This window comes from Xenopus laevis, chromosome 4L (assembly GCF_017654675.1).
Source record: "Xenopus laevis strain J_2021 chromosome 4L, Xenopus_laevis_v10.1, whole genome shotgun sequence".
NCBI classification, from domain to species: Eukaryota; Metazoa; Chordata; class Amphibia; order Anura; family Pipidae; genus Xenopus; species Xenopus laevis.
This window is the reverse complement of record NC_054377.1, coordinates 16,223,717-16,251,214: the sequence shown is the minus strand read 5'-3', so window position 1 is coordinate 16,251,214 and position 27,498 is coordinate 16,223,717. Positions and strand designations below refer to the sequence as shown.

The 27,498-nt window shown below is 41.3% G+C and overlaps 1 protein-coding gene across 1 annotated transcript; it reads right to left on the bottom strand.

Annotated features, from left to right (window-relative positions):
• Positions 1 to 5,304: 5,304 nt before the first annotated feature.
• On the bottom strand, positions 5,305 to 13,822 carry LOC108713828. The gene is made up of 2 exons (XM_018257474.2): positions 12,638 to 13,822; positions 5,305 to 8,476 (listed from the first exon to the last, which is right to left on the bottom strand). Exon 1 carries the CDS (start codon positions 13,648 to 13,650, stop codon positions 12,844 to 12,846), a length of 807 nt encoding a protein of 268 aa, XP_018112963.1. The 5' UTR covers positions 13,651 to 13,822; the 3' UTR covers positions 5,305 to 8,476; positions 12,638 to 12,843.
• Positions 13,823 to 27,498: the final 13,676 nt, after the last annotated feature.

Below are 27,498 nucleotides of genomic sequence, written 5' to 3'. Positions count from 1 at the left end.
TAATAATAAGTGAACTATTGAAGAACCTTGTCAAACTGGTATATACATATCCCTACATGCCGCCCTTTTATATCTTTTACCTCAGAGTCAATAAGAAGGAGCTCAGTGTGATACTCACCACTTACTCTACTAACCGGAAAATATTTAAGCTCCAACTGTGACAGGGATAAGTGTGTTGAGAGTTGTATAATTGTTGTTGAGAGTGGTATAACTATGATAACTATTATATTTGTATAACTATTTATATATAACTATTTATTTACTATAAATTATATAAAACACTAAACCTACAGATAATAATAAGTGAACTATCGAAGAACCTTGTCAAACTGGTATATACATATCCTTACATGCCGCCCTTTTACATCTTTTACCTCAGTATCAATAAAAGGAGCTCAGTGTGAAACTCACCACTTACTCTACTGACCGGAAAATATTTAAGCTCCAACTGTGACAGGAATAAGTGTGTGAGAACAGCTCTGGCCATTCATTGGCTGATATAAGCTAGCAAGTGTGCGTGTGTGTGTTGGGTTTGTGTGAGAACACCACAGAAGCTACACTAGAAAGATAAACTTTATTATTAACATTGGCAGTGCAGTCTTTAAAAAGAGTGCAGACTCCCTGTATGAATAATGGGAGTGCAACTGCAAGAATTTCCATATTTAATTAAATTAAAGTCTCCCATTCCACAAGGAATTTTAACTATGAATTATATAAAACACTAAACCTACAGAAAATAATAAGTGATCTATCAAAGAACCTTGTCAAACTGGTATATACATATCCCTACATGCCGCCCTTTTTCATATTTTACTTCAGAATATCAATAAAAAGGAGCTCAGTCTGAAACTCAACTGCTTTCTCTGCTGACAGGAAAATATTTAAGCTCCAACCGTGACAGGAATAAGTGTGTTGAGAGTTGTATAAGTGTTGTTGAGAGTTGTATAACTATGTATAACTATTATATTTGTATAACTATTTATATATAACTATTTATTTACTATAAATTATACAAAACACTAAACCTACAGATAATAAGTGAACTATCGAAGAACTTTGTCAAACTGGTATATACATATCCCTACATGCCGCCCTTTTACATCTTTTACCTCATTATCAATAAAATTCCACAAGGAATTTTAACTATAAATTATATAAAACACTAAACCTACAGAAAATAATAAGTGATCTATCAAAGAACCTTGTCAAACTGGTATATACATATCCCTACATGCCGCCCTTTTTCATATTTTACTTCAGAATATCAATAAAAAGGAGCTCAGTCTGAAACTCAACTGCTTTCTCTGCTGACAGTAAAATATTTAAGCTCCAACCGTGACAGGAATAAGTGTGTTGAGAGTTGTATAAATGTTGTTGAGAGTGGTATAACTATGTATAACTATTATATTTGTATAACTATTTATATATAACTATTTATTTACTATAAATTATACAAAACACTAAACCTACAGATAATAATAAGTGAACTATTGAAGAACCTTGTCAAACTGGTATATACATATCCTTACATGCCGCCCTTTTACATCTTTTACCTCAGTATCAATAAAAGGAGCTCAGTGTGAAACTCACCACTTACTCTACTGACCGGAAAATATTTAAGCTCCAACTGTGACAGGAATAAGTGTGTTGAGAGTTGTACAAGTGTTGTTGAGAGTGGTATAACTATGTATAACTATTATATTTGTATAACTATTTATATATAACTATTTATTTACTATAAATTATACAAAACACTAAACCTACAGATAATAATAAGTGAACAATAAGTGAACTATTGAAGAACCTTGTCATACTGGTATATACATATCCCTACATGCCTCCATTTTACATCTTTTACCTCAGAATATCAATAAGAAGGAGCTCAGTGTGATACTCACCACTTACTCTACTGACCGAAAAATATTTAAGCTCCAACTGTGACAGGAATAAGTGTGTGAGAACAGCTCTGGCCATTCATTGGCTGATATAAGATAGCAAGTGTGTGTGTGTGTTGGGTTTGTGTGAGAACACCACAGAATCTACACTAGAAAGATAAACTTTATTATTAACATTGGCAGTGCAGTCTTTAAAAAGAGTGCAGACTCCCTGTATGAATAATGGGAGTGCAACTGCAAGAATTTCCATATTTAATTAAATTAAAGTCTCCCATTCCACAAGGAATTTTAACTATAAATTATATAAAACACTAAACCTACAGAAAATAATAAGTGATCTATCAAAGAACCTTGTCAAACTGGTATATACATATCCTTACATGCCGCCCTTTTTCATATTTTACTTCAGAATATCAATAAAAAGGAGTTCAGTCTGAAACTCAACTGCTTTCTCTGCTGACAGGAAAATATTTAAGCTCCAACCGTGACAGGAATAAGTGTGTTGAGAGTTGTATAAGTGTTGTTGAGAGTTGTATAACTATGTATAACTATTATATTTGTATAACTATTTATATATAACTATTTATTTACTATAAATTATACAAAACACTAAACCTACAGATAATAATAAGTGAACTATTGAAGAACCTTGTCAAACTGGTATATACATATCCCTACATGCCGCCCTTTTATATCTTTTACCTCAGTATCAATAAGAAGGAGCTCAGTGTGATACTCACCACTTACTCTACTGACCGGAAAATATTTAAGCTCCAACTGTGACAGGAATAAGTGTGTTGAGAGTTGTATAAGTGTTGTTGAGAGTGGTATAACTATGTATAACTATTATATTGGTATAACTATTTATATATAACTATTTATTTACTATAAATTATATAAAACACTAAACCTACAGATAATAATAAGTGAACTATCGAAAAACCTTGTCAAACTGGTATATACATATCCTTACATGCCTCCCTTTTACATCTTTTACCTCAGTATCAATAAAAGGAGCTCAGTGTGAAACTCACCACTTACTCTACTGACCGGAAAATATTTTAGCTCCAACTGTGACAGGAATAAGTGTGTAAGAACAGCTCTGGCCATTCATTGGCTGATGTAAGATAGCAAGTGTGTGTGTGTGTTGGGTTTGGGTGAGAGCACCACATAGGACAAGGACCCCCCTGTCCCCCGGCATTTCACATCACCCTCAATAATGACACAGAGACTTGAGTGGTGGCAAAATATGTGGAGGTCACTTTCTTTATTTAACAATTTTGATAAAAGGGACTATGTACACCCTGACCCCCAGCTGCGGCTCCTAACGTCAACTTGGGCATTGTGCCCCCACCGTAATGTAAAACCAAGGGAGCAGGGATCATGGGGAAAAGCGCCCTTTTGTGACCAATCAGTAGCCCATCCTCCTGGTCCCAACCGTGTGCATAACTGGCGCTAACCCCAGCCTCTTGCATGACTCAGACAAGACTGTGCAGTCAAAGTCTGCTCCACACTAGTGACTCTCCAAAGCGTAGGCCTGCACTGTAACCGTCTTTTCTCCTGGAGCCGCACTGGCGATAACACCTTGGAGTCGCAGCTGACATGGGGTAGTACCGCTGACCGCCACATATAATGATGCCCCAGAGGAAGGCAAAACCCCTTGGTGCCTGTAGCCAATTAGCAACCTCAGGGGAAAATTCCTTCCTGACTCTGTATCTGCGATCGGTCACGAGGACCCTGGAGCACCTTCTTTCAGATCTATCTACCTACAGGGTGGGAAACAAAAAAACAAAGTTAAAAAGGAGCTCAGTCTGAAACTCAACTGCTTTCTCTGCTGACAGGAAAATATTTAAGCTCCAACCGTGACAGGAATAAGTGTGTTGAGAGTTGTATAAGTGTTGTTGAGAGTTGTATAACTATGTATAACTATTATATTTGTATAACTATTTATATATAACTATTTATTTACTATAAATTATACAAAACACTAAACCTACAGATAATAATAAGTGAACTATTGAAGAACCTTGTCAAACTGGTATATACATATCCCTACATGCCGCCCTTTTATATCTTTTACCTCAGAGTCAATAAGAAGGAGCTCAGTGTGATACTCACCACTTACTCTACTAACCGGAAAATATTTAAGCTCCAACTGTGACAGGGATAAGTGTGTTGAGAGTTGTATAATTGTTGTTGAGAGTGGTATAACTATGATAACTATTATATTTGTATAACTATTTATATATAACTATTTATTTACTATAAATTATATAAAACACTAAACCTACAGATAATAATAAGTGAACTATCGAAGAACCTTGTCAAACTGGTATATACATATCCTTACATGCCGCCCTTTTACATCTTTTACCTCAGTATCAATAAAAGGAGCTCAGTGTGAAACTCACCACTTACTCTACTGACCGGAAAATATTTAAGCTCCAACTGTGACAGGAATAAGTGTGTGAGAACAGCTCTGGCCATTCATTGGCTGATATAAGCTAGCAAGTGTGCGTGTGTGTGTTGGGTTTGTGTGAGAACACCACAGAAGCTACACTAGAAAGATAAACTTTATTATTAACATTGGCAGTGCAGTCTTTAAAAAGAGTGCAGACTCCCTGTATGAATAATGGGAGTGCAACTGCAAGAATTTCCATATTTAATTAAATTAAAGTCTCCCATTCCACAAGGAATTTTAACTATGAATTATATAAAACACTAAACCTACAGAAAATAATAAGTGATCTATCAAAGAACCTTGTCAAACTGGTATATACATATCCCTACATGCCGCCCTTTTTCATATTTTACTTCAGAATATCAATAAAAAGGAGCTCAGTCTGAAACTCAACTGCTTTCTCTGCTGACAGGAAAATATTTAAGCTCCAACCGTGACAGGAATAAGTGTGTTGAGAGTTGTATAAGTGTTGTTGAGAGTTGTATAACTATGTATAACTATTATATTTGTATAACTATTTATATATAACTATTTATTTACTATAAATTATACAAAACACTAAACCTACAGATAATAATAAGTGATCTATCGAAGAACTTTGTCAAACTGGTATATACATATCCCTACATGCCGCCCTTTCACATCTTTTACCTCAGTATCAATAAAATTCCACAAGGAATTTTAACTATAAATTATATAAAACACTAAACCTACAGAAAATAATAAGTGATCTATCAAAGAACCTTGTCAAACTGGTATATACATATCCCTACATGCCGCCCTTTTTCATATTTTACTTCAGAATATCAATAAAAAGGAGCTCAGTCTGAAACTCAACTGCTTTCTCTGCTGACAGTAAAATATTTAAGCTCCAACCGTGACAGGAATAAGTGTGTTGAGAGTTGTATAAATGTTGTTGAGAGTGGTATAACTATGTATAACTATTATATTTGTATAACTATTTATATATAACTATTTATTTACTATAAATTATACAAAACACTAAACCTACAGATAATAATAAGTGAACTATTGAAGAACCTTGTCAAACTGGTATATACATATCCTTACATGCCGCCCTTTTACATCTTTTACCTCAGTATCAATAAAAGGAGCTCAGTGTGAAACTCACCACTTACTCTACTGACCGGAAAATATTTAAGCTCCAACTGTGACAGGAATAAGTGTGTTGAGAGTTGTATAAGTGTTGTTGAGAGTGGTATAACTATGTATAACTATTATATTTGTATAACTATTTATATATAACTATTTATTTACTATAAATTATACAAAACACTAAACCTACAGATAATAATAAGTGAACTATTGAAGAACCTTGTCAAACTGGTATATACATATCCCTACATGCCTCCCTTTCACATCTTTTACCTCAGAATATCAATAAGAAGGAGCTCAGTGTGATACTCACCACTTACTCTACTGACCGGAAAATATTTAAGCTCCAACTGTGACAGGAATAAGTGTGTTGAGAGTTGTATAAGTGTTGTTGAGAGTGGTATAACTATGTATAACTATTATATTTGTATAACTATTTATATATAACTATTTATTTACTATAAATTATACAAAACACTAAACCTACAGATAATAATAAGTGAACTATTGAAGAACCTTGTCAAACTGGTATATACATATCCCTACATGCCTCCCTTTCACATCTTTTACCTCAGAATATCAATAAGAAGGAGCTCAGTGTGATACTCACCACTTACTCTACTGACCGGAAAATATTTAAGCTCCAACTGTGACAGGAATAAGTGTGTTGAGAGTTGTATAAGTGTTGTTGAGAGTGGTATAACTATGTATAACTATTATATTTGTATAACTATTTATATATAACTATTTATTTACTATAAATTATATAAAACACTAAACCTACAGATAATAATAAGTGATCTATCGAAGAACCTTGTCAAACTGGTATATACATATCCTTACATGCCGCCCTTTTACATCTTTTACCTCAGTATCAATAAAAGGAGCTCAGTGTGAAACTCACCACTTACTCTACTGACCGGAAAATATTTAAGCTCCAACTGTGACAGGAATAAGTGTGTGAGAACAGCTCTGGCCATTCATTGGCTGATGTAAGATAGCAAGTGTGTGTGTGTGTGTTGGGTTTGGGTGAGAGCACCACATAGGACAAGGACCCCCCTATCCCCCGGCATTATACATCACCCTCAATAATGACACAGAGACTTGAGTGGTGGCAAAATATGTGGAGGTCACTTTCTTTATTTAACAATTTTGATAAAAGGGACTATGTACACCCTGACCCCCAGCTGCGGCTCCTAACGTCAACTTGGGCATTGTGCCCCCACCGTAATGTAAAACCAAGGGAGCAGGGATCATGGGGAAAAGCGCCCTCTTGTGACCAATCAGTAGCCCATCCTCCTGGTCCCAACCGTGTGCATAACTGGCGCTAACCCCAGCCTCTTGCATGACTCAGACAAGACTGTGCAGTCAAAGTCTGCTCCACACTAGTGACTCTCCAAAGGGTAGGCCTGCACTGTAACCGTCTTTTCTCCTGGAGCCGCACTGGCGATAACACCTTGGAGTCGCAGCTGACATGGGGTAGTACCGCTGACCGCCACATATAATGATGCCCCAGAGGAAGGCAAAACCCCTTGGTGCCTGTAGCCAATTAGCAACTGCAGGGGAAAATTCCTTCCTGACTCTGTATCGGCGATCGGTCACGAGGACCCTGGAGCACCTTCTTTCAGATCTATCTACCTACAGGGTGGGAAACAAAAAAACAAAGTTAAAAAGGAGCTCAGTCTGAAACTCAACTGCTTTCTCTGCTGACAGGAAAATATTTAAGCTCCAACCGTGACAGGAATTAGTGTGTTGAGAGTTGTATAAGTGTTGTTGAGAGTTGTATAACTATGTATAACTATTATATTTGTATAACTATTTATATATAACTATTTATTTACTATAAATTATACAAAACACTAAACCTACAGATAATAATAAGTGAACTATTGAAGAACCTTGTCAAACTGGTATATACATATCCCTACATGCCGCCCTTTTATATCTTTTACCTCAGTATCAATAAGAAGGAGCTCAGTGTGATACTCACCACTTACTCTACTGACCGGAAAATATTTAAGCTCCAACTGTGACAGGAATAAGTGTGTTGAGAGTTGTATAAGTGTTGTTGAGAGTGGTATAACTATGTATAACTATTATATTTGTATAACTATTTATATATAACTATTTATTTACTATAAATTATATAAAACACTAAACCTACAGATAATAATAAGTGAACTATCGAAGAACCTTGTCAAACTGGTATATACATATCCTTACATGCCGCCCTTTTACATCTTTTACCTCAGTATCAATAAAAGGAGCTCAGTGTGAAACTCACCACTTACTCTACTGACCGGAAAATATTTAAGCTCCAACTGTGACAGGAATAAGTGTGTGAGAACAGCTCTGGCCATTCATTGGCTGATATAAGCTAGCAAGTGTGTGTGTGTGTTGGGTTTGGGTGAGAGCACCACATAAGACAAGGACCCCCCTATCCCCCAGCATTTCACATCACCCTCAATAATGACACAGAGACTTGAGTGGTGGCAAAATATGTGGAGGTCACTTTCTTTATTTAACAATTTTGATAAAAGGGACTATGTACACCCTGACCCCCAGCTGCGGCTCCTAACGTCAACTTGGGCATTGTGCCCCCACCGTAATGTAAAACCAAGGGAGCAGGGATCATGGGGAAAAGCGCCCTCTTGTGACCAATCAGTAGCCCATCCTCCTGGGCCCAACCGTGTGTATAACTGGCGCTAACCCCAGCCTCTTGCATGACTCAGACAAGACTGTGCAGTCAAAGTCTGCTCCACACTAGTGACTCTCCACAGGGTAGGCCTGCACTGTAACCATCTTTTCTCCTGGAGCCGCACTGGCGATAACACCTTGGAGTCGCAGCTAACATGCGACCGCCACATATAATGATGCCCCAGAGGAAGGCAAAACCCCTTGGTGCCTGTAGCCAATTAGCAACCTCAGGGGAAAATTCCTTCCTGACTCTGTATCGGCGATCGGTCACGAGGACCCTGGAGCACCTTCTTTCAGCTCTATCTACCTACAGGGTGGGAAACAAAAAAACAAAGTTAATCTAACATACTTGGCTTGTACATCCTCTTAAGAACCTGTTTCCCCCAGCCCCAGCTCCCGTTACCTCCCCCAGCCCACCCCCTTTTTTCCCGCCGCCAGGTATCTCTCCTTTGTCCTCTTTGTTTCGGTCTGGGGGAGGGAAGGGGGCTTGGGGCAGCTACGTGACAAACGAGACCCATGCCCTGGGGGAAGGGGTGCCTTGTCTAATCCCATCTCGTCCCTATACAGGCCTCATTCCTCCTACGACAAGGACCCCCCTATCCCCCGCCATTTCATATCACCCTCAATAATGTCAATAATGACACAGAGACTTGAGTGGTGGCAAAATATGTGGAGGTCACTTTCTTTATTTAACAATTTTGATAAAAAGGACTATGTACACCCTGACCCCCAGCTGCGCCTCCTAACGTCAACTTGGGCATTGTGCATTGTGACCATGGGGCAAAGCGCCCTCTTGTGACCAATCAGTAGCCCATCCTCCTGCTCCCAACCATGTGCATAACTGGCGCTAACCCCAGCCTCTTGCATGACTCAGACAAGACCAAGTCTGTTCCACACTAGTGACTCTCCTTTTCCATGGCCCACCTATGCCTCCTGTGACCTGATGTTTCCCAAAAACAAATCCAAACCTTCGCTCGACAGATGAACTCCATCCTTTCTGAAAAGCTGGTGTTGCTTACACTTCCCAAAGGAACACATGAATTTATGCATGGCTCTGTTCACTTTTTTCCTAGCTCTCTCCTTTGGGTGAAATGGCTCCCCGCCAATTGCTTCTTTGTATAATGTCTGTCCAAGCTAACCCCCCGACCTTACCGTTTCCCAACATCTCCAACAAATTGGCCCTCATGTTCTCTATGAGTACAGAGGTATTCTGAATGAATGTGATCCAAATCTCTTTTGGTCCCATCCATTGTCTATTATTGCCCTCTTAAGCACCTGCCTAAACTGGAAAGCAGAAAGGGGGAAGGGGTCTTTGTGCAATAACAGCAGTTGCCCCCCCTCTGGTATTACCGACATGTATTTCTCCAGTGAACTGACAGGGCATGTTGTTTCGCCTGTGGCTTCCATTCCTATCCTTCTGCCCTTACCTGCCTGATCAGTTTTTGATCTGTTAATATAAACCAAGACCTTCCCCTCCTGTATGAGTACGTGTTTGGCCATTACACCTTTTCCTATCGCCTTTTTTGATGGGGGCACCAATTGGCTTATCCGAAACGCTCCTCCAAATGCTAGTGTGAATGCCACCCTAAACAGTAGACATTCGAACTGGTCAAAACAGACCTTTTCTAATGTACTCAGGACCAGCCTCAACCTGTTTTCTACTATTGTTTCTCTCTTATCTACCCTAGGGCCCTCCACTCTTGCCCATCACTTTACTATCTTCTTAATCACTGGATTGTGCGTTATATCAGATCTGCCTTCTGCTATGGAAAAATGAGAAATCGCCGCTAGCGTGGTGCTAGCACATGCTTTTGAATTTCCCTCCTTATACATGGACACCAAAAATGACAACAAATCCTTAATGCGGTGCTACCTCTTACCGATTTCGCAGAATAGCTGCCATCTCTTCCATGCCTTTTTGTAGGTGGCAAGAGTTCTCTCTGATACAGACTTTCCATACAGTTCTTCTAAGAGAGGTTCACCAACTGCTATAAATTGTCAGGGCATACATGAGGTGTTTTTGCTGCATTGGGTGCCAATTTAAAGAAAAGATCCAATTTTTTCCTCGACAGAGCATCCACCATGGTGTTTTCTACACCCGGGATGTGCTGCGCTCTAAATGTGATATTAAATCTCATGGAAGTTAACACTAATTGTTTTAACAGATTGATTACTGGGGCTGAATCTGATGATAAATTATTAACCGCACACACTACACCCATATTGTCTGATATGAACCTAATTGCTTTATTACAAAAAAATCCCTTGACCATAGCTCCAGCGCTACCACTATGGGGAATAACTCTAGCAGGGTCAAGTTTTTTGTTAAACCTAACTCATGCCACCTTTGTGCCGGCACACCACTTTCCTGCAAAATAAGCTCCGTAACCAATACTACCTGATGCATCTGTTAGTAACTCTAATTCTCTGTTCTGTTATCCTCAGCTACCCATAACCTTACTCCATTGAAGTTTGTTAAAAAACTATCCCAAATTCTCAAGTCTGCCTTTAATTCCTTAGTAATCCTTATCTCGTGAAATGGTTTCTTGACCCCTGTTGTAGATTTTTCCAACCTTCTCTTGAATATCCGACCCAATGGAATTATTCTACATGAAAAGTTCAATAAAACCAAGGTTTTTTGCATTTCTCTCAGTGATGTTTTTCTAGCATTCACCAAATTATGCACTGCCTGCCTAGTTTTTACCACTTTATCCATGGGCAGCCTGCACCTCCTGGCTTTTGTATATATCTCAATGCCCAAAAAGGTCAACTTTGTAGTTGGCTGCACTGTCTTTTCCCCAACAACTTGAACGCCTAACTCTTTTAGAATCTGCAAAAATATTAACAATGTTTCCGGCACTTTTCTGTTTGGTTGGGCCTTATGATTAAAAAATCATCTAAATAGTGAGCTATTGCCACGTTCCCAGACCTCTGGTATAAAAGCCAGTGCAAAGATTTGCTAAACGTCTCAAAATGAACATGATATTGCACATACCATAGGCAGGCACAAATCCACATAAAATGCTCCCCAAAAATAACAACCAGTCAACTTAAAACTCTCTGGGTGTAAAGGTAAAAGCCTAAATGCCAATTCTATGTCTACCTTTGCCAAAAGCACCCTATCCCCTTGTCCCTTCACTATTTCGAAGGCTTTATCAAAAGACTGATACTGGACCCTGCACTACTTGTCTAGTGCATTATTTACCAATGCTCCTACTGGATATGAAAGGTGCTGTATCATTCTGAATTTACCTGGTTCTTTTTTGGGGACTACGCCTAGTGGAGATACCACCAGGCCCTCTATGGGCAAGACTTCAAATGGGCCGGCCATCCTACCTGCTTTCAATTCTTTCTCTATTTTTTGGTTTAAAATGTCCTCGTGCTGGCTAGCTGATTTAAAATGTTTGTAATTTTTGCTAGGAGGGGGTGCTTGTGATACTGGAATCCTAAAACCATCCAAAAATACCTTTTGCTAAAAATACTGCCGCACTCTTATCTGGGTAACTTGCTAATGCCTTACTTAGCTTGTAGTGATGGGCGAATTTGCACCGTTTTGCCGGAAAATTTGCTAATTTCCCGCAAAATGGTGAAAAATTCACGAAAAATTTGTTTTTGACGGCGGCGCCCGTTTTTTCTGTGTCGGCGTACGTTTTCGGCGCTGGCGTCCGTTTTTTTGCCGAAATTTTTTTTGACGCCATCTGGATTGGCATTGCCGCTCTTTTGCTGAGCCCCTCTAAAGGGCTGCCTGTTTGCTTGTGTCTCCCTTTTTCTGTTACACTCACTTACAACGTGAGAAGATCCACAGGCAGAGCACGCATGCCTAAATTTGCATGCATACCCCCTACTACATCTTTTCTCATTGTATGCAAAACACACATTCCTTGGTTTGAACTCCCCCTGTTCACCTTATGAGTTGAACAATTCTCTTTAGACACCCATCTTGTCCATAGATCTATATCCTTCTGGCCAAAAGATAATACTTTATGATATAATACTATTTAATAATACTATTTACAATCTTTTTCCTAAAAGCCTGGTCATAATCGTACCATGAAGAACCTTTGTAAAATAAGTAGGTGTCAATTATTGTATCAATGTACTTTATAATATTCAAACATTGCTCACGTTTCTTTTCTAGGTATATGCTTGAAAAAACCAAAAACCCTTTCAACCAATCAAAGATTGATTTGCTTTTTCTCCCTTTCTCCTCCTGTTTTACCCCATTTTCCTTTTCTTGAACTGTTTCTCTAGTTAAATGTCAATAAATTTACCAGCTTCTATAGACCTTCTCACTGAATGGTTTCCTTTGCTATTTTTTTCCACCCTGCTTTTCTCTTTACCTTTAAAATATTTCTTAATTATTGATAAAATTTCCCCCCCTTCTGTGTCACTATCTGAATCCTCTGAATCAGAATCGAAATTAATTGGTTTATCATGTTGCACATTCAACTAACCCATAGGCGCTTACTTTGCAGTGGCTGAGTTGCTTGAACCCATTGTGCTTGTATCCTCTTTCTGTTTTGTTTTTATCCTTGCACTTGATGAGGAGGCTTCTTTCTCCGCCTGCCATGTTGAGGTTCCCGCCTCCTCCTCCTGTCTCTGTGTTCTTTCTTCCTCCACTGCATCCAGCTTTCCTCTTCCTCCCTATTTTTAAAAAGGAAGCTTGGCGGCCGATTACCATCCCAATAAGGCGGTTCTTGCTTCGGTGCCCATCCAGGTCTCCTCTGATTGTACCATTGCCTCTGTACCTGTGTGCCATCTGTGGGTTCCTTTGTTCAAATACTGGCCTGTTGTTGCCTCTAAATCTGAAACTCCCCCCTCCCCTTGTTGCTGTGGCCTGCATGGGGCCGGTTCGCCTGTGCCTGTGCTTCTTGGGGGTGGGTGTAGCTTCCATCCCCCATTCCCCTTCATCTGAAAATTCCTCTTCGCTGTGGCCCTGGTAGTCGCTGGTGTTGGCCGTACAGCTGCCCCCTTACCTGGACCTCCCTGGTTGTGGTGGGCTCCCCTTGTCTTTTCCCTCCGTACCCCTTCCTGGTGTACATTGGTGGCAGTGGGAACCCGATCCGGACCCCCCACCCTCCTCCCCTGTGAATCTCCAAACCTTTCCCCTTGCTGTGCCTCCAAATTCGGACTCTCAGCATGTGGATCACCCTTCTGTGAGCCTCCGATCCTGCTCTTCCTTACTCCTGCCGCCGATTCAGCTCTCTCCACGGCGTCTGATGCATAGGAAGTGACGTCATCACGCTCTGTTCCCAGGTGTTGCGATGCTTCCGCCTCTTCGTTGTCTGTGCCGTCGTCTCTGCCGCATCCACTGAGCCCGGATTTCCTCGGTGGACTCTTTCCCTGTGGAGGAAAATTTACCTTCCTCTTGGGTCTAGCGATGGTCCTTGCCAAGCTGTCAGCCTCCTCCTGGAACCTTTTGGGCACCAGAGCTCTCCTCTTCTTAACTCTGCTTCTCACATGGGCTTCATTCGCCTCCATCTCCTGCGATGAACGGATGTCTCCAAAGTGCAGATCTGACTGGTGAGTTGGCCACAAAGTGTCCAGAGGTCCGTCTGAAACAAAAAAACAAAGTTAGTCTAACTTACTTGGTTTGTACACCCTCTTAAAACCTGTAAGTGATCTATCAAAGAACCTTGTCAAGCTGGTATACACATATCCGTACATGCCTCCCTTTTACATCTTTTACCTAAGAATATCAATAAATAGGGGGGCGGAGTCAACACCTCATGTGACCAGACGTGTTGCGGAGAAGCTCCGTGCAGGGGAAAATAAAATAGCAAGCTGGAACAGTTTAAGCAGCAGCGGAAGAGCCAGAGAGCTAAGAATACACAACCGGACAATATGGGGAAGCTGCGGAAAAAACCATCGCCTGTTAAAATGACCGCTTTCTACCCGAAATCCGGAGCGCAGTCTGATGCGTGTCTCTCCTCTCAAGATGGCGCCGACTATGGAAATAGCAGCCACGAGCGTACGGAGATAGAGGCAAGTACTGAACCGCAGCCTCACACAGAACCCTGCTCACCACAACCTATTACACTGCCGATACTTAAAAATCTACTTACCACACTCAGGACAGATCTTCAGGCGGATCTCAGAGGGGCAGTAGCAGAACTCCATAGAGAGATTAAGCACATAGGAGGGCGCACAGACCATCTGGAAAGTAAGATGGCCGAATTAGTAACCTCGCATAATGAGCTGATTGACTCACATACAGCTTTGGAACATGAAATGGGCCAAGTAAGCAGTAAAATGGCAGACCTAGAAGATAGAAATAGACGGAATAACATTAGACTGAGGGGTATCTCAGAGCAAGTTAAAATGGAGGAACTGCATCTCTACCTAAACACTATGCTCCAAGAGTTATTCCCAGAGGTCAACCCTGATCTCCTTCTTATCGATAGAGCGCATAGACTGCCAAAAAATAAGAACGCACCCCCCAATGCTCCCAGAGAGGTCATATTAAGACTGCATTTCTTCCATATAAAAGAACTCACCATGAAGGCATTTCGGGAAAAGCAGGACATACCAGAGAATTATAACATGCTCCAATGCTATCCTGATTTATCAACTTTCACGATGAGAAAACGCAAAGAATTTGCCCCGATTACCGCCACACTGAGAGATGCCAATATCCCGTATAGATGGCTCTTCCCAGTAAAACTCAGAGTGGTGTATAACGACACAGTTCACATTCTGGATACACCACAACAAGGAACTCTACTGATAAAACAATGGCATCTCACGCCTAACCAAAGCACACTGCCTCAATCAACCAATAAAATATCCAAAATACCACAGGAGTGGCAGGTGCAAAAACAAACACAACGACGAACAGAAGAACGCCACAACACACCGAACTATGCGGATCCCGGAGCCTCAGGGACGACTTGACTGCCCACTATCACCGTCGACCCTTTGCCTACTCTACGGCACCGAGGCGATAAGTAACCTCCATGCTTGAATATGATCATTTGGCGAAATATTGCTCTCCCCCTGCAGGGAGCCCCACCGATGACACTACCCCCCCTGAAAACATGGTTTCAGAACGCAACTATTTACAACCTGAAATGACTATATTGGACGATACAGTCAATACTAACCATGTTGACCCAGAAACCACCCTTAACGATGCTATTTCTAGCATTGATGTAAATATGTTTATACATGCAAAAGTTTTACTAATGCTGTATATGTTGTTTTTTCTCCTCTCTATTTTTCACCCCTTTCCTTTCTTCCCCCCTACCTCCCCTACCCCTGCCCAAGGTTTGACAGCACTCTTCCACAAAGGACGACCCAAAGGTTCAGCCTACATACCATCTTGGCACACCCGGATGGCTATCCTCCTCAAACAGCCAACTGTAAGTAAAAATTATAATTACCGCACCTTTCCTACACAAGCATGGCTATCACACTGACAACGCTCAATGTCAATGGCCTAAACAGCCCAAACAAGAGGTCCCATCTGTTACTCTGGGCCGCAAAATTCAAGCCAACAATACTATGCCTACAGGAAACGCACCTGGTGAATGATCAACCTACCAGATTACATTGTAAAGACTATCCACTACAGCTTTATGCAAGTGGGCCTGTAAAGAAAAAAGGAGTAGCAATATGGTTCCACTCCAAAATCACCCCACACATTATCAAGCAAATCACAGATCCGCAAGGCAGATATATCATTGCCATACTAGACCTGCAAGGTCAGATATTCACAGTGGCGTCAGTATACGCCCCAAACGTAAAACAGTCCACCTTTTACCGCTTGTTCTTCAGACTTCTAAACAAAGCAAAACAGGGGAAAGTTCTAATTACAGGCGATTTCAATATACCTATAGACCATAATCTAGATACTAGCTCGGAAACGGCCCAGACACCTAGAAGAGAAACGACCACACATGCAGCGAATCTAAAAAATCACCTGAAAGGACATAATCTTTTTGATACCTGGAGATCGTTATACCCCACAGGGAGGAATTTTACACACTATTCTCACTCCCATGCCAGATACTCAAGGATAGACTATATCTTCGCTGATAAAGACTCTCTCCAAACCATAGCTAAAGCTCAAATCGATCTAATAGCATGGGCAGACCACTCGCCAGTCTCCATCCTATGTAACCTTACCAAATCCACTCCATCCACGACCCATTGGAGGTTGAATGAATCTCTATTACTTAACAAAGAGATAACGCAGCAATGCAAGCAGATGCTCATAGAATATTTTGCTCTTAATAACAATGGTGAAGTCTCGACATCCACAGTGTGGTGCGCCCACAAACCAGTCATCCGAGGACAATTTATAAAATTCGGCTCCCAACTAGGGATGTCGCGGACTGTTCGCCGGCGAACTTGTTCGCGCGAACATCGGCTGTTCGCGCTCGCCGAATGTTCGCGAACGTCGCGCGACGTTCGCCATTTCGGGTTCGCCTTACCTGGCGCTTTTTTTTGACCTCTCACCCCAGACCAGCAGATACATGGCAGCCAATCAGGAAGCTCTCCCTCCTGGACCACCCCCACACCCCCTGGACCACTCCCCTTCCATATATAAACTGAAGCCCTGCAGCGTTTTTTCATTCTGCCTGTGTGTGCTTGGAAGAGCTAGTGTAGGGAGAGAGCTGTTAGTGATTTGAGGGACAGTTGATAGTAAGTTTGCTGGCTAGTAATCTACTTGATACTGCTCTGTATTGTAGGGACAGAACTCTGCAGGGATTTGAGCGACATTTCAGGTTAGGTAGCTTTGCTGGCTAGTAATCTACCTTCTACTGCAGTGCTCTGTATGTAGCTGCTGTGGGCAGCTGTCTGTCCTGCTGCTGATCTCTCATCTGCATCTGTTCTTCAAACCACTGCCACCTAGCTGTGTGAGTTTTTTCACATTCTGTCTAAATATCAATAATAATACCGTCTCCAGAAACACCACCTGAGTGACGTAGTGTGATTTCTGCCCTTTACAGCACAAAATGCAGCGCTGTGTCAACAATGGATTTTTTAGAAACATATTTGCCCTTGATCCCCCTCTGGCATGCCACTGTCCAGGTCGTTGCACCCTTTAAACAACTTTAAAATCATTTTTCTGGCCAGAAATGTCTTTTCTAGCTTTTAAAATTCGCCTTCCCATTGAAGTCTATGGGGTTCGCAACGTTCGCGAACCGTTCGCATTTTTGTCCGGACGTTCGCGAACATGTTCGCGAACTTTTTTTCCGACGTTCGCTACATCCCTACTCCCAACTTAAAAAACAGCGGGAAAAGAAGAGGGTTGAACTACATAAATTGTTACAAGACCTCGATGAACAGAACAAACTCAAACCCAACAAACAACTGTCCAAACGAATCAGAGAAGTAAAAAACCAATTATATGAAATAGACCTTATTAAAATACAATTCCACCTACAGAGGCTAAGACTAACCCATTATACAAAAGGCAACAAAGCTTCAAAGCTACTGGCTAACATTCTAAAGCAAAAACAAAAGACCCAAGCTATAGACCACATACTGGACAACAATAAAGGGAAAATTATCAACCCCAAAGGAATAGCAGACAAGTTTGCAGAATACTACTCGACTCTATATAACTTGAGACAGGACACTGATACCCCACAACCGACTCTACAAGAAATCAATGTATTCTTATCCAATGCAAACCTCCCCCAAATAACGCCAATGCAACTGCACTGCTTGAACACCCCTATCCAAGCAACTGAAATCCAACAAGCGATACAAACCACACCTACTGGGAAAGCACCCGGTCCAGACGGACTGACAACCTCATACTACAAAACATTCCAGGACATTCTCATCCCCCAACTCACACGACTATTCAACCAAATACAACAAGAGGGGACCATGCCCGAAGAGATGCTAAAAGCAACTATATCTACCATCCCTAAACCGGGCAAACCTCCAACTCATTGTGCGAACTTTAGGCCTATCTCACTGTTAAATGGAGACACAAAGCTATACGCGAAGGTGATAGCAAACAGGTTACAAAAGATCCTCCCAGAAATCATCCATAAAGATCAATCTGGCTTCACCACAGGAAGGCAGGGTGCGGATAACACAAGGAAGCTCATCTCACTGATAGAAAAAATCACCCACCTGAACACACCAGCAATACTATTGGCCTTGGATGCAGAAAAGGCCTTCGATAGAGTTAATTGGATGTACATGGAAAAAACATTGCAAGCCTTTGGATTCCAGGGCCAGATAATCCGATCAATCTTGGCACTGTATACAGCACCCACGGCACAAGTTAACAATATGGGCTTCCTCTCAGCACCATTCCGTATCACTAACGGAACGCGGCAGGGCTGCCCTCTCTCGCCGCTCATATTTAACCTGATTTTGGAACCACTAGCAAAAACGATTAGAGACATGTCAGATATCACAGGAATAAAAGGCTCAACTGCAGAATATAAGCTAGCACTTTTTGCAGACGACATCATGCTAACCCTTACCAATCCGGAAAAATCCCTCTCTAAGTTAACCCAGGTCTTACAAGCGTATAGCCGAATTTCCTACTATAAATTGAATGTGACCAAGACACAAGCACTTCCCTTAAATATCAAGAGAAATAGCAGAGAAGAATTACAGAAAACCTACCCATTTCAATGGAGGAAAGACACAATCACCTACCTTGGAACAGAATTAGGAACCACAGTGGCCAAAACGTACAGCAGTAATTTCCCAAAACTCTTGAACGACTTCCAAACGCAGTTGGAAAAATGGAAATCTCTCTACATCTCCTGGCTGGGACGGATAGCCACAATAAAGATGATGTTGCTGCCCAAAATGCTGTATTTATTCAGATCTCTCCCAATCACCATACCTAAAAGCTATCTTCAACAAGCCCAAAAACTATTGGAGTCATTCATCTGGAATGGGAAAAAACCGAGACTTAAGAGAAGTCTAATGCAACTCCACAGGCAGGAGGGAGGATTTGGGGTCCCTAGCATTGAACATTACTACAAAGCCTCTATACTGGAACAACTTACCCTATGGAACTTACCTGTAGCCCACAAACCTTGGCTAGAAATCGAGCAAGAAAGAACCCACCCATATACCTTACAACAACTCATGTGGACGAAATCACCTTTACAGGTTATAAAAACTAAACCTCTCTACCACACTACCACAACGGCACTTAGAATTTGGAGCCAATTCAAAGGGAAGAAACAAATTCATATGTATCCAGCAAAAAACTCACCCCTTAGAATATTGGAAGCAGAAATCCCAGAGCTCTCACTAACCAACTGGGAGACACTAGGACTGACAAGAATCTCACAGCTAGTCTCAGACGACTTGCTCAAACTCTATGCAACTTTACAAACTGAATTCAGATTACCCAAACAGGACTTCTATAAATACCTTCGCTTGAGACACTTTCTGAGTCCTTTAGTTGGCAACCTCTCCAGACCACAGACACCCTTTGAACAATTATGCTTCCAAAAAGCAGGCAATAAAAAAGCTCTATCCAATATTTACAGACTAATCCTTCCTGGACTAGGAGGCCTCAAACCATTGCATGCCAGAAAATGGGAGGGAGACTTGCGTCTAGAACTTACAGAACAACAATGGGCCAAATTAGCAAACATAGCCTCCAAGTACACCAAATGTACCAACCATATTGAAAATCATAAAAAGATACTGCACAGATGGTACAAAACACCCTCGCTCCTACACAGAATATACCCGACCATACCTGATACTTGCTGGAGATGTAACACGACATCGGGTGATATGATGCATATATGGTGGAGATGCCACAAAATTTCCCCTTTCTGGACAGTGGTCAATTCCTTGCTTACAGAAATACTAGGTTTCCGAATTCACCTGACACCGGAAATGGCACTGCTCAACCAGGGCTTACAAGAGCTATCGCCTACTATAAGGAAAATTACATTTCACGTGCTCACTGCTGCACGCCTGCTGATACCCAGGCACTGGAAAAACACAAGTATTCCCAGCAAGGACGACTTGATTACCCTAATAGACTCAAACCTCACGCATGAGAAATATGCAGCTGCGACCCCAACGCAAATCACAAAAGACATTCCCACCCACAGTCTTTGGGTCACCTGGAAAGGGAAACACTACACTACGCAAACTGACTTAACAGCAAAGGATGAAGCGTACTCTGACCCTCTACAGCAGAAAACATGTAATTATGTCAAACCAACCCCCCCCCCCCTCCATTCGGCTACGTACCAAGGACTATTACAACCCGCTCCATAGACTATCCCTATACCCCCCCCACCCTGTTCTATACTTACCTCTCTATTCACCACTTCTTTTTTCTCTACTGTTCTTCTCCTTTTCATCCTGAAAATCAATAAAAATTCAAATTTAAAAAAAAAAAAAAGAATATCAATAAATAATAGCTCAGTCTGAAACTCAAATGCTTTGTCTGCTGACAGGAAAATATTTAAACTCGAACTGTGACAGGAATAAGTGTGTGAGAACAGCTCTGTCCATTCATTGGTTGATGTAAGCTAGCAAGTGTATGTGTGTGTGTTTGGTTTGTGTGAGAACACAGTGCCTCATATGAGCTAGTAGTGATGTGCAGGTCAGAACCCAGGCCTAACCCATAAAACCTTAATCTGATCATAATTCTACTATACTCAATTGTCATGATTGGCGGTTACTTTCCCATGTACGCCCGTGTGAGTATCTGTCTATGTGGGAGCATCAATAACTCCAGCTCTCGATAGGGTAAGACTTTGGAGCACCTTTGTTTCACTACACTGCAAAAACACCACCCTGGTGGGAGAGGAGAAAAGAGACAAAGGCCAGGAAAAGAAAGATAAGGAAAGGAGAATCAAAATGCACAGCATGAAAGAGACTGAACGTTAAAGGAATAATAGAAGGTAATTAGGACTGAAAATTGCAGAAACAAAAGATAACAGCTGCCTGGTAGATCTAAGAACAACACTCAGTAGTAAAATCCAGGTCCTGCTGTGACACATTCAGTTACATTGAGTAGGAGAAACAACAGCCTGCCAGAAAGCAGTTTCATCCTAAAGTGCCGGTTCTTTCTGAAAATACATGACCAGCCAAAATGACATGAGATGCACCTACACACCAATATTACAACTAAAAAAAAATACTTTTGCTTGTTCAGGATTGAAATTTTATATTGTAAAGTAAATTATTTGCAGTGTATACAGTGTAATTTAGAAATAAAAATGACATCATCAAAATCATGACAGAATCCCTTTAAGCTGTATGAAATTCTAGTCCCATGCCAGTTCAGTTCCAGCCAGGGTACTATCTATTTTACATTTTCTCTGTACATGGGTAGGTCATTAAAATGTTTCTCCGGTTATTCATGGCCCACAATTGCATTAATGTTTTGCCAGCCAGGTACTATAGTATCAATCCTGCCCATTATCCTTCTGTAGAAACATGCACCTTATATGTTTTAATATCAGTGATTAATATCAACTGTAAGATACTTTATTCAGGGCTTTACAATCTTTACAAGACTAATCTCATCATCTCCCTTCAAAGCTGTGTGATAAACTGACAGGCAGCCATTGTGAATATATTTAGATTGGTGCAATAATATTTAGACAGAGGCAATAATATTCCTGGCCTGGCGTGACTCATTCACATTCACAAAAAAGACTTTTAATAACCCATAATGACAGAGCACAACCGATGCAGAACACAGAACACCTGGTCCCTTTGTACCGGCAGAACGGTCTCCCCTGCTGGTACTGACAAAGGTTACCTATTGGCCACGCGTTTCATTCCCTGCAGCAATTAACACTGGATATTCACACAACCAAACAATAACGCCATACTTGTGCCTATATTGCATTAAAGCATTTGTATTTCTGCTGCTTCGCTTATAGTAGGCTGGGATCTTAGTAAGCAAAACACAGAACTGAGAGTAAAAAATAAATAAAATAAAAACACTTGCAGCCCATTTCCTCTTTGCACAGGATAATGATGCCAGAGAGCTTACTGAGTCATGTTATGGCGTGGCCAATTAAGTAATTTGCATATGAAAGCAAGGCAGACACTAATGTAGTGCAATTGTATTTAATGCTGTAGTCATGTATAATTATTAAGTTAACATTATATTATGCTCCATGGTACTGTTACATCTTTGTAGTCATCCTATAATGACTGGCAGTTCTCCTTTTCTCCCTTGGCACAACTTTATGGAATATTCTCATTAGAGTTTCTACCAATCCCCAGCGATTACTCCAACCATATGACGTAACATGCAAACTCATCAATGTGCATTCCATAGCCCCATGTTTGACTAGTAATGAATTCTCTACAAGGCGATACACTTCCACTAAAGGGTTTTTAATCATGAATAATCTAAAAAATGCTAAACCGCTATACATACGTCAGGGTATAGCCATATTCAAGGGTTCTGCAAGGGTATTATTCTGATGTTCTTCTGGGAAGGCCTTTTTAGTAGATATTGGAACATTGTTGGGATTTTCTTTCATTCAGCCACAAGATCATTATTGAGGTTGGGTGCTGGGGCTCAAATCAGCATTCTCATTCATCCCATGGGTGTTTCATTGGGTTGAGGTGTGGGATCTATGCAGGCCAGTTATTTCACGTTCTTCTTCTCATTTTCCATCTCATTAAATCCATTCTGTATTTGTGCATGTGTGTGTTATACCGGGAAGGGTCTTCCATAAACTGTTTTCACAATATGGGAAACAGGGCATTGTCAATTGTCATTTTATGTTGTAGCCTTTCACTAGAACCAGTGGCGATAGATCAAAACATGAAAAACAACCCCTGACTATTATCCTCCTCAATCTTTACCCTCAGCATTATGCATTCTTGCAAGTACTGCCAGATGATGACATGTGATTTAGCTCTCCAGAGGACACATTTCCATTGCTGCAGAGTCCAATGACAGCAACCTTTGCCCAAAACTGAAGACAGGGATAGTTCAGACCTGTGTGCAACTGCCCACCCAAAGAAACATCGTCCTGATCAATGGTTCTTGTTCTGATGTTGCTTCCAAAAACACTTTGCCAGTTATCCACTGTGGCTGTCTTACTGACCTAGATATAGAGCTTGCAAAAAATCAAGAAACATTGAGCAGGGGCTGATGGGATTAGACCCAACCTTTTTTACCCATGAGCCATATTCAAATGTAAAAAGAATTGGGGAGCAACACAAGCATTAAAAATGTTTCTGTGTGGTGCAAAATAAATGCTGTGATTGGCTTTTAGTAGCCCCTATGTGAACTGGCAGGCTACAGGAGGTTCTGTTTGGCAGTACACCTGGTTTTTATGCAACCAAAACTTACCTCCAACCCTGGATTTAAGAAATAAGCACCTGTTTTGAGGCTCTAGGAACAACATCCAAGGGGTAGGTGAGCAGCATGTTGCTCATGAGTCACTTGTTGGGGATCACTGGGTTAAACAGTAAGATGGGTAACAACAAGGGCAGAGATTCAGGATAGCATTTCTGGGTTCCCATGTTTCTGAAACAAATGATTGGAAATCACATAATATCAACAAATGTTTTACTTTTTTGGACAGTAAAAGGTGTCTGGGCTTAAGTTCACCAATAGTCATACACTCCTGGGGAGTAAGATAGGGACAGAGCTATTTGTAGACCAGTGCTATCCAACCTGCAGTACAACTACCAACAACCTTCTACAATCATAGGGCGCTCATAAAAAGCTTAAAGTCCATAGGTCTGCCTTACTGATTACATATATAGATATGAAGCAAGTTCTGTTTGTCCCTGTGATCCATTACATCTCAAGATATACTGTACACTCTGAGTAAAGGCATATATACAACAGGCAAACAAGAGGATGCACTAAAATATCCCATAAAGGAATGCCAGCAATGAAGAAGAGATTACCCATCGCGAGCTGGTATGGCTCTAGGAGTGGATCAGCATGGAAAAGAGCAGGGAATGTAGGCATAAGAGGGGAACAGGGAGGGGATTAAAACACTTAGAGGGAGTAAGAATATGAAGCTGACATTTGTGTGTCCAGAGCTCCCCCATCTCGGATATTTGCTTTGGATTATCAGATATGTCCTCTTTGCTTACTCTGTATCATGCAGGGTTTACATTTTAACCCTTCCTCAACCTTTCCATGCTGGATTAGCACTCCAGGAACACCGGCTGTGTATATCTATTCTAGAATTAAAGATGCAATGTGTGAACCGCAAGATGGCTTTGGGTCAAGAAAAATCCTAGATCTGGTCTCAGTAATAACATATGGCATAATAATGCATTTTGGGGGGGGGGGGTCCTTATTGCAAAAGGCTTCTGAACAAAGAGGCTAGATCAGGGCTCAGTAACAAAATAGATATATTGCATATTAATGCATTTTTTTTGGATGCCTTATTGCTAAAGGCTTCTGAATATGAGCCAGAGCCACATCAGTACGTCATAAAGCCAAATGTATCCCTGCAAAGCAAAACAGCACTTAATCTCTGACTCACCATCGAATCAGGTTCAATAAGCAGATTCATTCCTTTTAAATGGATCTGCAGATCATTGCTTTGGTGGTATGCTAGGGGTTAAGGGCTGGGTGGCTGCAGAACTGAGGTGCCATAATTACAGAGCAGCCTATGAAGTGTCAGTGGTTGTGCTTGCGACTCATGGCTTATCAATTACATGGAGCCTGAAGGCTGCTCTTCATCTGGGAGCAAATAAAGGAATTACCATTCACAGGGGTGAGGGCATTGTCACAATTTGATGTACATAACCTTGCCCTGAAGAGTTGATTCACTTTATCATTACCCACAAAGGCTTCTCTTTACATGTGATGACTGCATTGGAATGCATAGAGGTGCTTCACCTACACAGGTAGAACTCATTTCCTACTCAAGTTCTGGTATCTCCAAGCCTTGCTCCCTCCAGTAAATATTGATCTAGGCTCCGATACCTGAATTCAGATTTACACGTCCTCTATATACACTGCGCCTGTATCAGTGAACCTCAGACACGCAAAGCAAATATCATTTACTGTCTGGGATATCTGAGGAGCTCTGATAAGGCAATACATCGGAGGTGACGTAAGGCTTTAACCTGTTCCATTTACAAATGCAACCCATTAAAATATCAATCACAATGCGATCAGGCCTCATATTAAACCATCTGTATTTAAACATTCTTTTATAATACACCAGCGGAGAGACCGATCATTTTCTGGGCCCCGCTCTCCTGAGATAACACACCATTTATGATCAGAGAGGGAACTTCAGTCTTTGTTCCCCGTATTATGCTGTGGCAAACCAAACTGAAGTTGTAGGATTGGTGCAGCAACTGTATCCCCTTGAAACTGCAGCATTGTTTTTGATATATAATATTATGATGCTGCTAACAAACAAAATATGGATTGGTTGTCTCTCTTCTGATTTTCGATGGCAGCACAATAGAGGCAAAATATATAGCTATATATAGCATGAAGAAACTCACAAATAGACCATTCAGCAAAATTACAGACCATGTTATATGATGAAATGTAATATGCTCAATTATGTTTAGTACTCCAAGTGTATGGGAAGGATTGGAGCTACAAGAAGAAGCAGTTGGTTATGCAGATGTTGCATCTATGGAGATCACATTGCACCTTCAACAAATGAGCATGAGAAATTACAGGAGCTCAACATGTTCCGCTGGAAACCTTAGGGGTCATTAATGAGGCACTACTGCAGTTGAGGTAGCCATTATTCTTGGTGCTTGTGTCTTAAGCTGCTCCTTGCACTGCTGCATTCACTCCCCTAGTTCTGCACCTTCATGAGAAGCAGTATACATAGAATATATTAACACCCATGTGCACTGGGTGGAATCAAGCCAAGGACCCAAGTGCTAAATAGCAGCAACCATTGTGTAGATATATATATATATGAACTATGAATATATGATACATACATGAAATGCATAGGGCCTTTGGATTTTCTTGGAGGCCCTATCATAATGGTGCATAACATTTTGGCATCGGGATTGGCAGGCTACCACACATGCACAGATAAAAGGCAGGGAATGTAGGTGACTTCTACATTCCCTAGTGATACCCCCATACCTGAAGAAGAGCCTGCATTTAATCAGCACATCTCCCATCAGGACTGCCATCAGAAATCGCAGGGCCCCATACGACTAAATTTCCTCCACCACAAGCCTCGCATACAGGTCTGCCCCCCCACCACACAGTAAGGGGGTGGCTAGGGTTCCCACATGTTAATAAAAAATAAAAAGATATTGGTGGTCAGGGCCCCCATAAAAAACATTTGTGGCCAGGGCCACCCCATTAAAAAATATTGGTTGCTAGGACCCTACATGAGAAAAAAAATTGGTGGCCAGGGCCCCTTAAACATCCATGCCTTCCCGAAGTCAGCAGCTCTCAGAAAGATGGGGGGCCCGGCTAATCAAGTAAGTGTGGCGTGGCCAGGGCCCACCTTACCCACGGGGCCCCCTACAACTCTCCCCCCTGTCCCCCTTCAATGGCTGCCCTGTCTCCCATTCAAGTGAATAGGAAACTTCACACCTCTGTTTTCATGCTCTACTCAGGACTGTATTTATATATTGGTGTGTTTCTAGGTTGACAGCTTTAGGGAGTTGCCCATGGACACTCGCAGTCGCACTCACTGCTTCCCCAATAGTTAGGATGGCTATGCACTATAAGATCCACTTGTTTGGCGACCTCGTATTATTAGATATTGGGTTGATTGAACGTTCTGCCCTAGGGCCAAATGATCGGATTGCAATGAACAGAATAGGCTCAGATGGATCAACTAGCTGATGTGGTCCTTGATCGTCAAAAAAATCAAACCTCCCCAATCGATATCTATCTAATTTTTGGCCAATATCGATCGGGGAGACCCATCAGAAGGACCGATATCGGCAGCTTTAACCTGTACCACTGCACCTGCAGTTATTTTGAGGCCTGCTAAATGGACATGCTGGATAATATATTTCATTCAATTACACATTAACCTGATCAGTCAGCAGATAGAGCCCTTAGGAAGAAAGTTCATTAATACACTTCTCAGTCCAATGGGCAGCTATCATTTCTCATCTACACAGAAAACATCAATCATATAAATGCCCCTCACCTCCACCCCCCTTGTGTTGCTTTCTTGTTTTGCACATCTTTTAATTGCTCTTAGTCATCCGGTCTCCTAACAACAGCCAAGCAATCAACTGGCAATTATCTTGTGTCACCAGCACTGTCATTACCTCCATCTGCCAGAACCACCGTCACGCTGCAGAGACAAGCTCAGAACCTTCTCTTTTGCACATACACTACCTCTTTCCTACAGACACTCAATCCTTACTTGCCTCTCTCTCATGACTGCTAGGAAATATACCTGTATACTTCTTATA

Bases quoted from the DNA above. Each gene is read 5' to 3' on its own strand.
- LOC108713828 (XM_018257474.2), bottom strand. From the start codon at position 13,650: ATGGAGGCGAATGAAGCCCATGTGAGAAGCAGAGTTAAGAAGAGGAGA.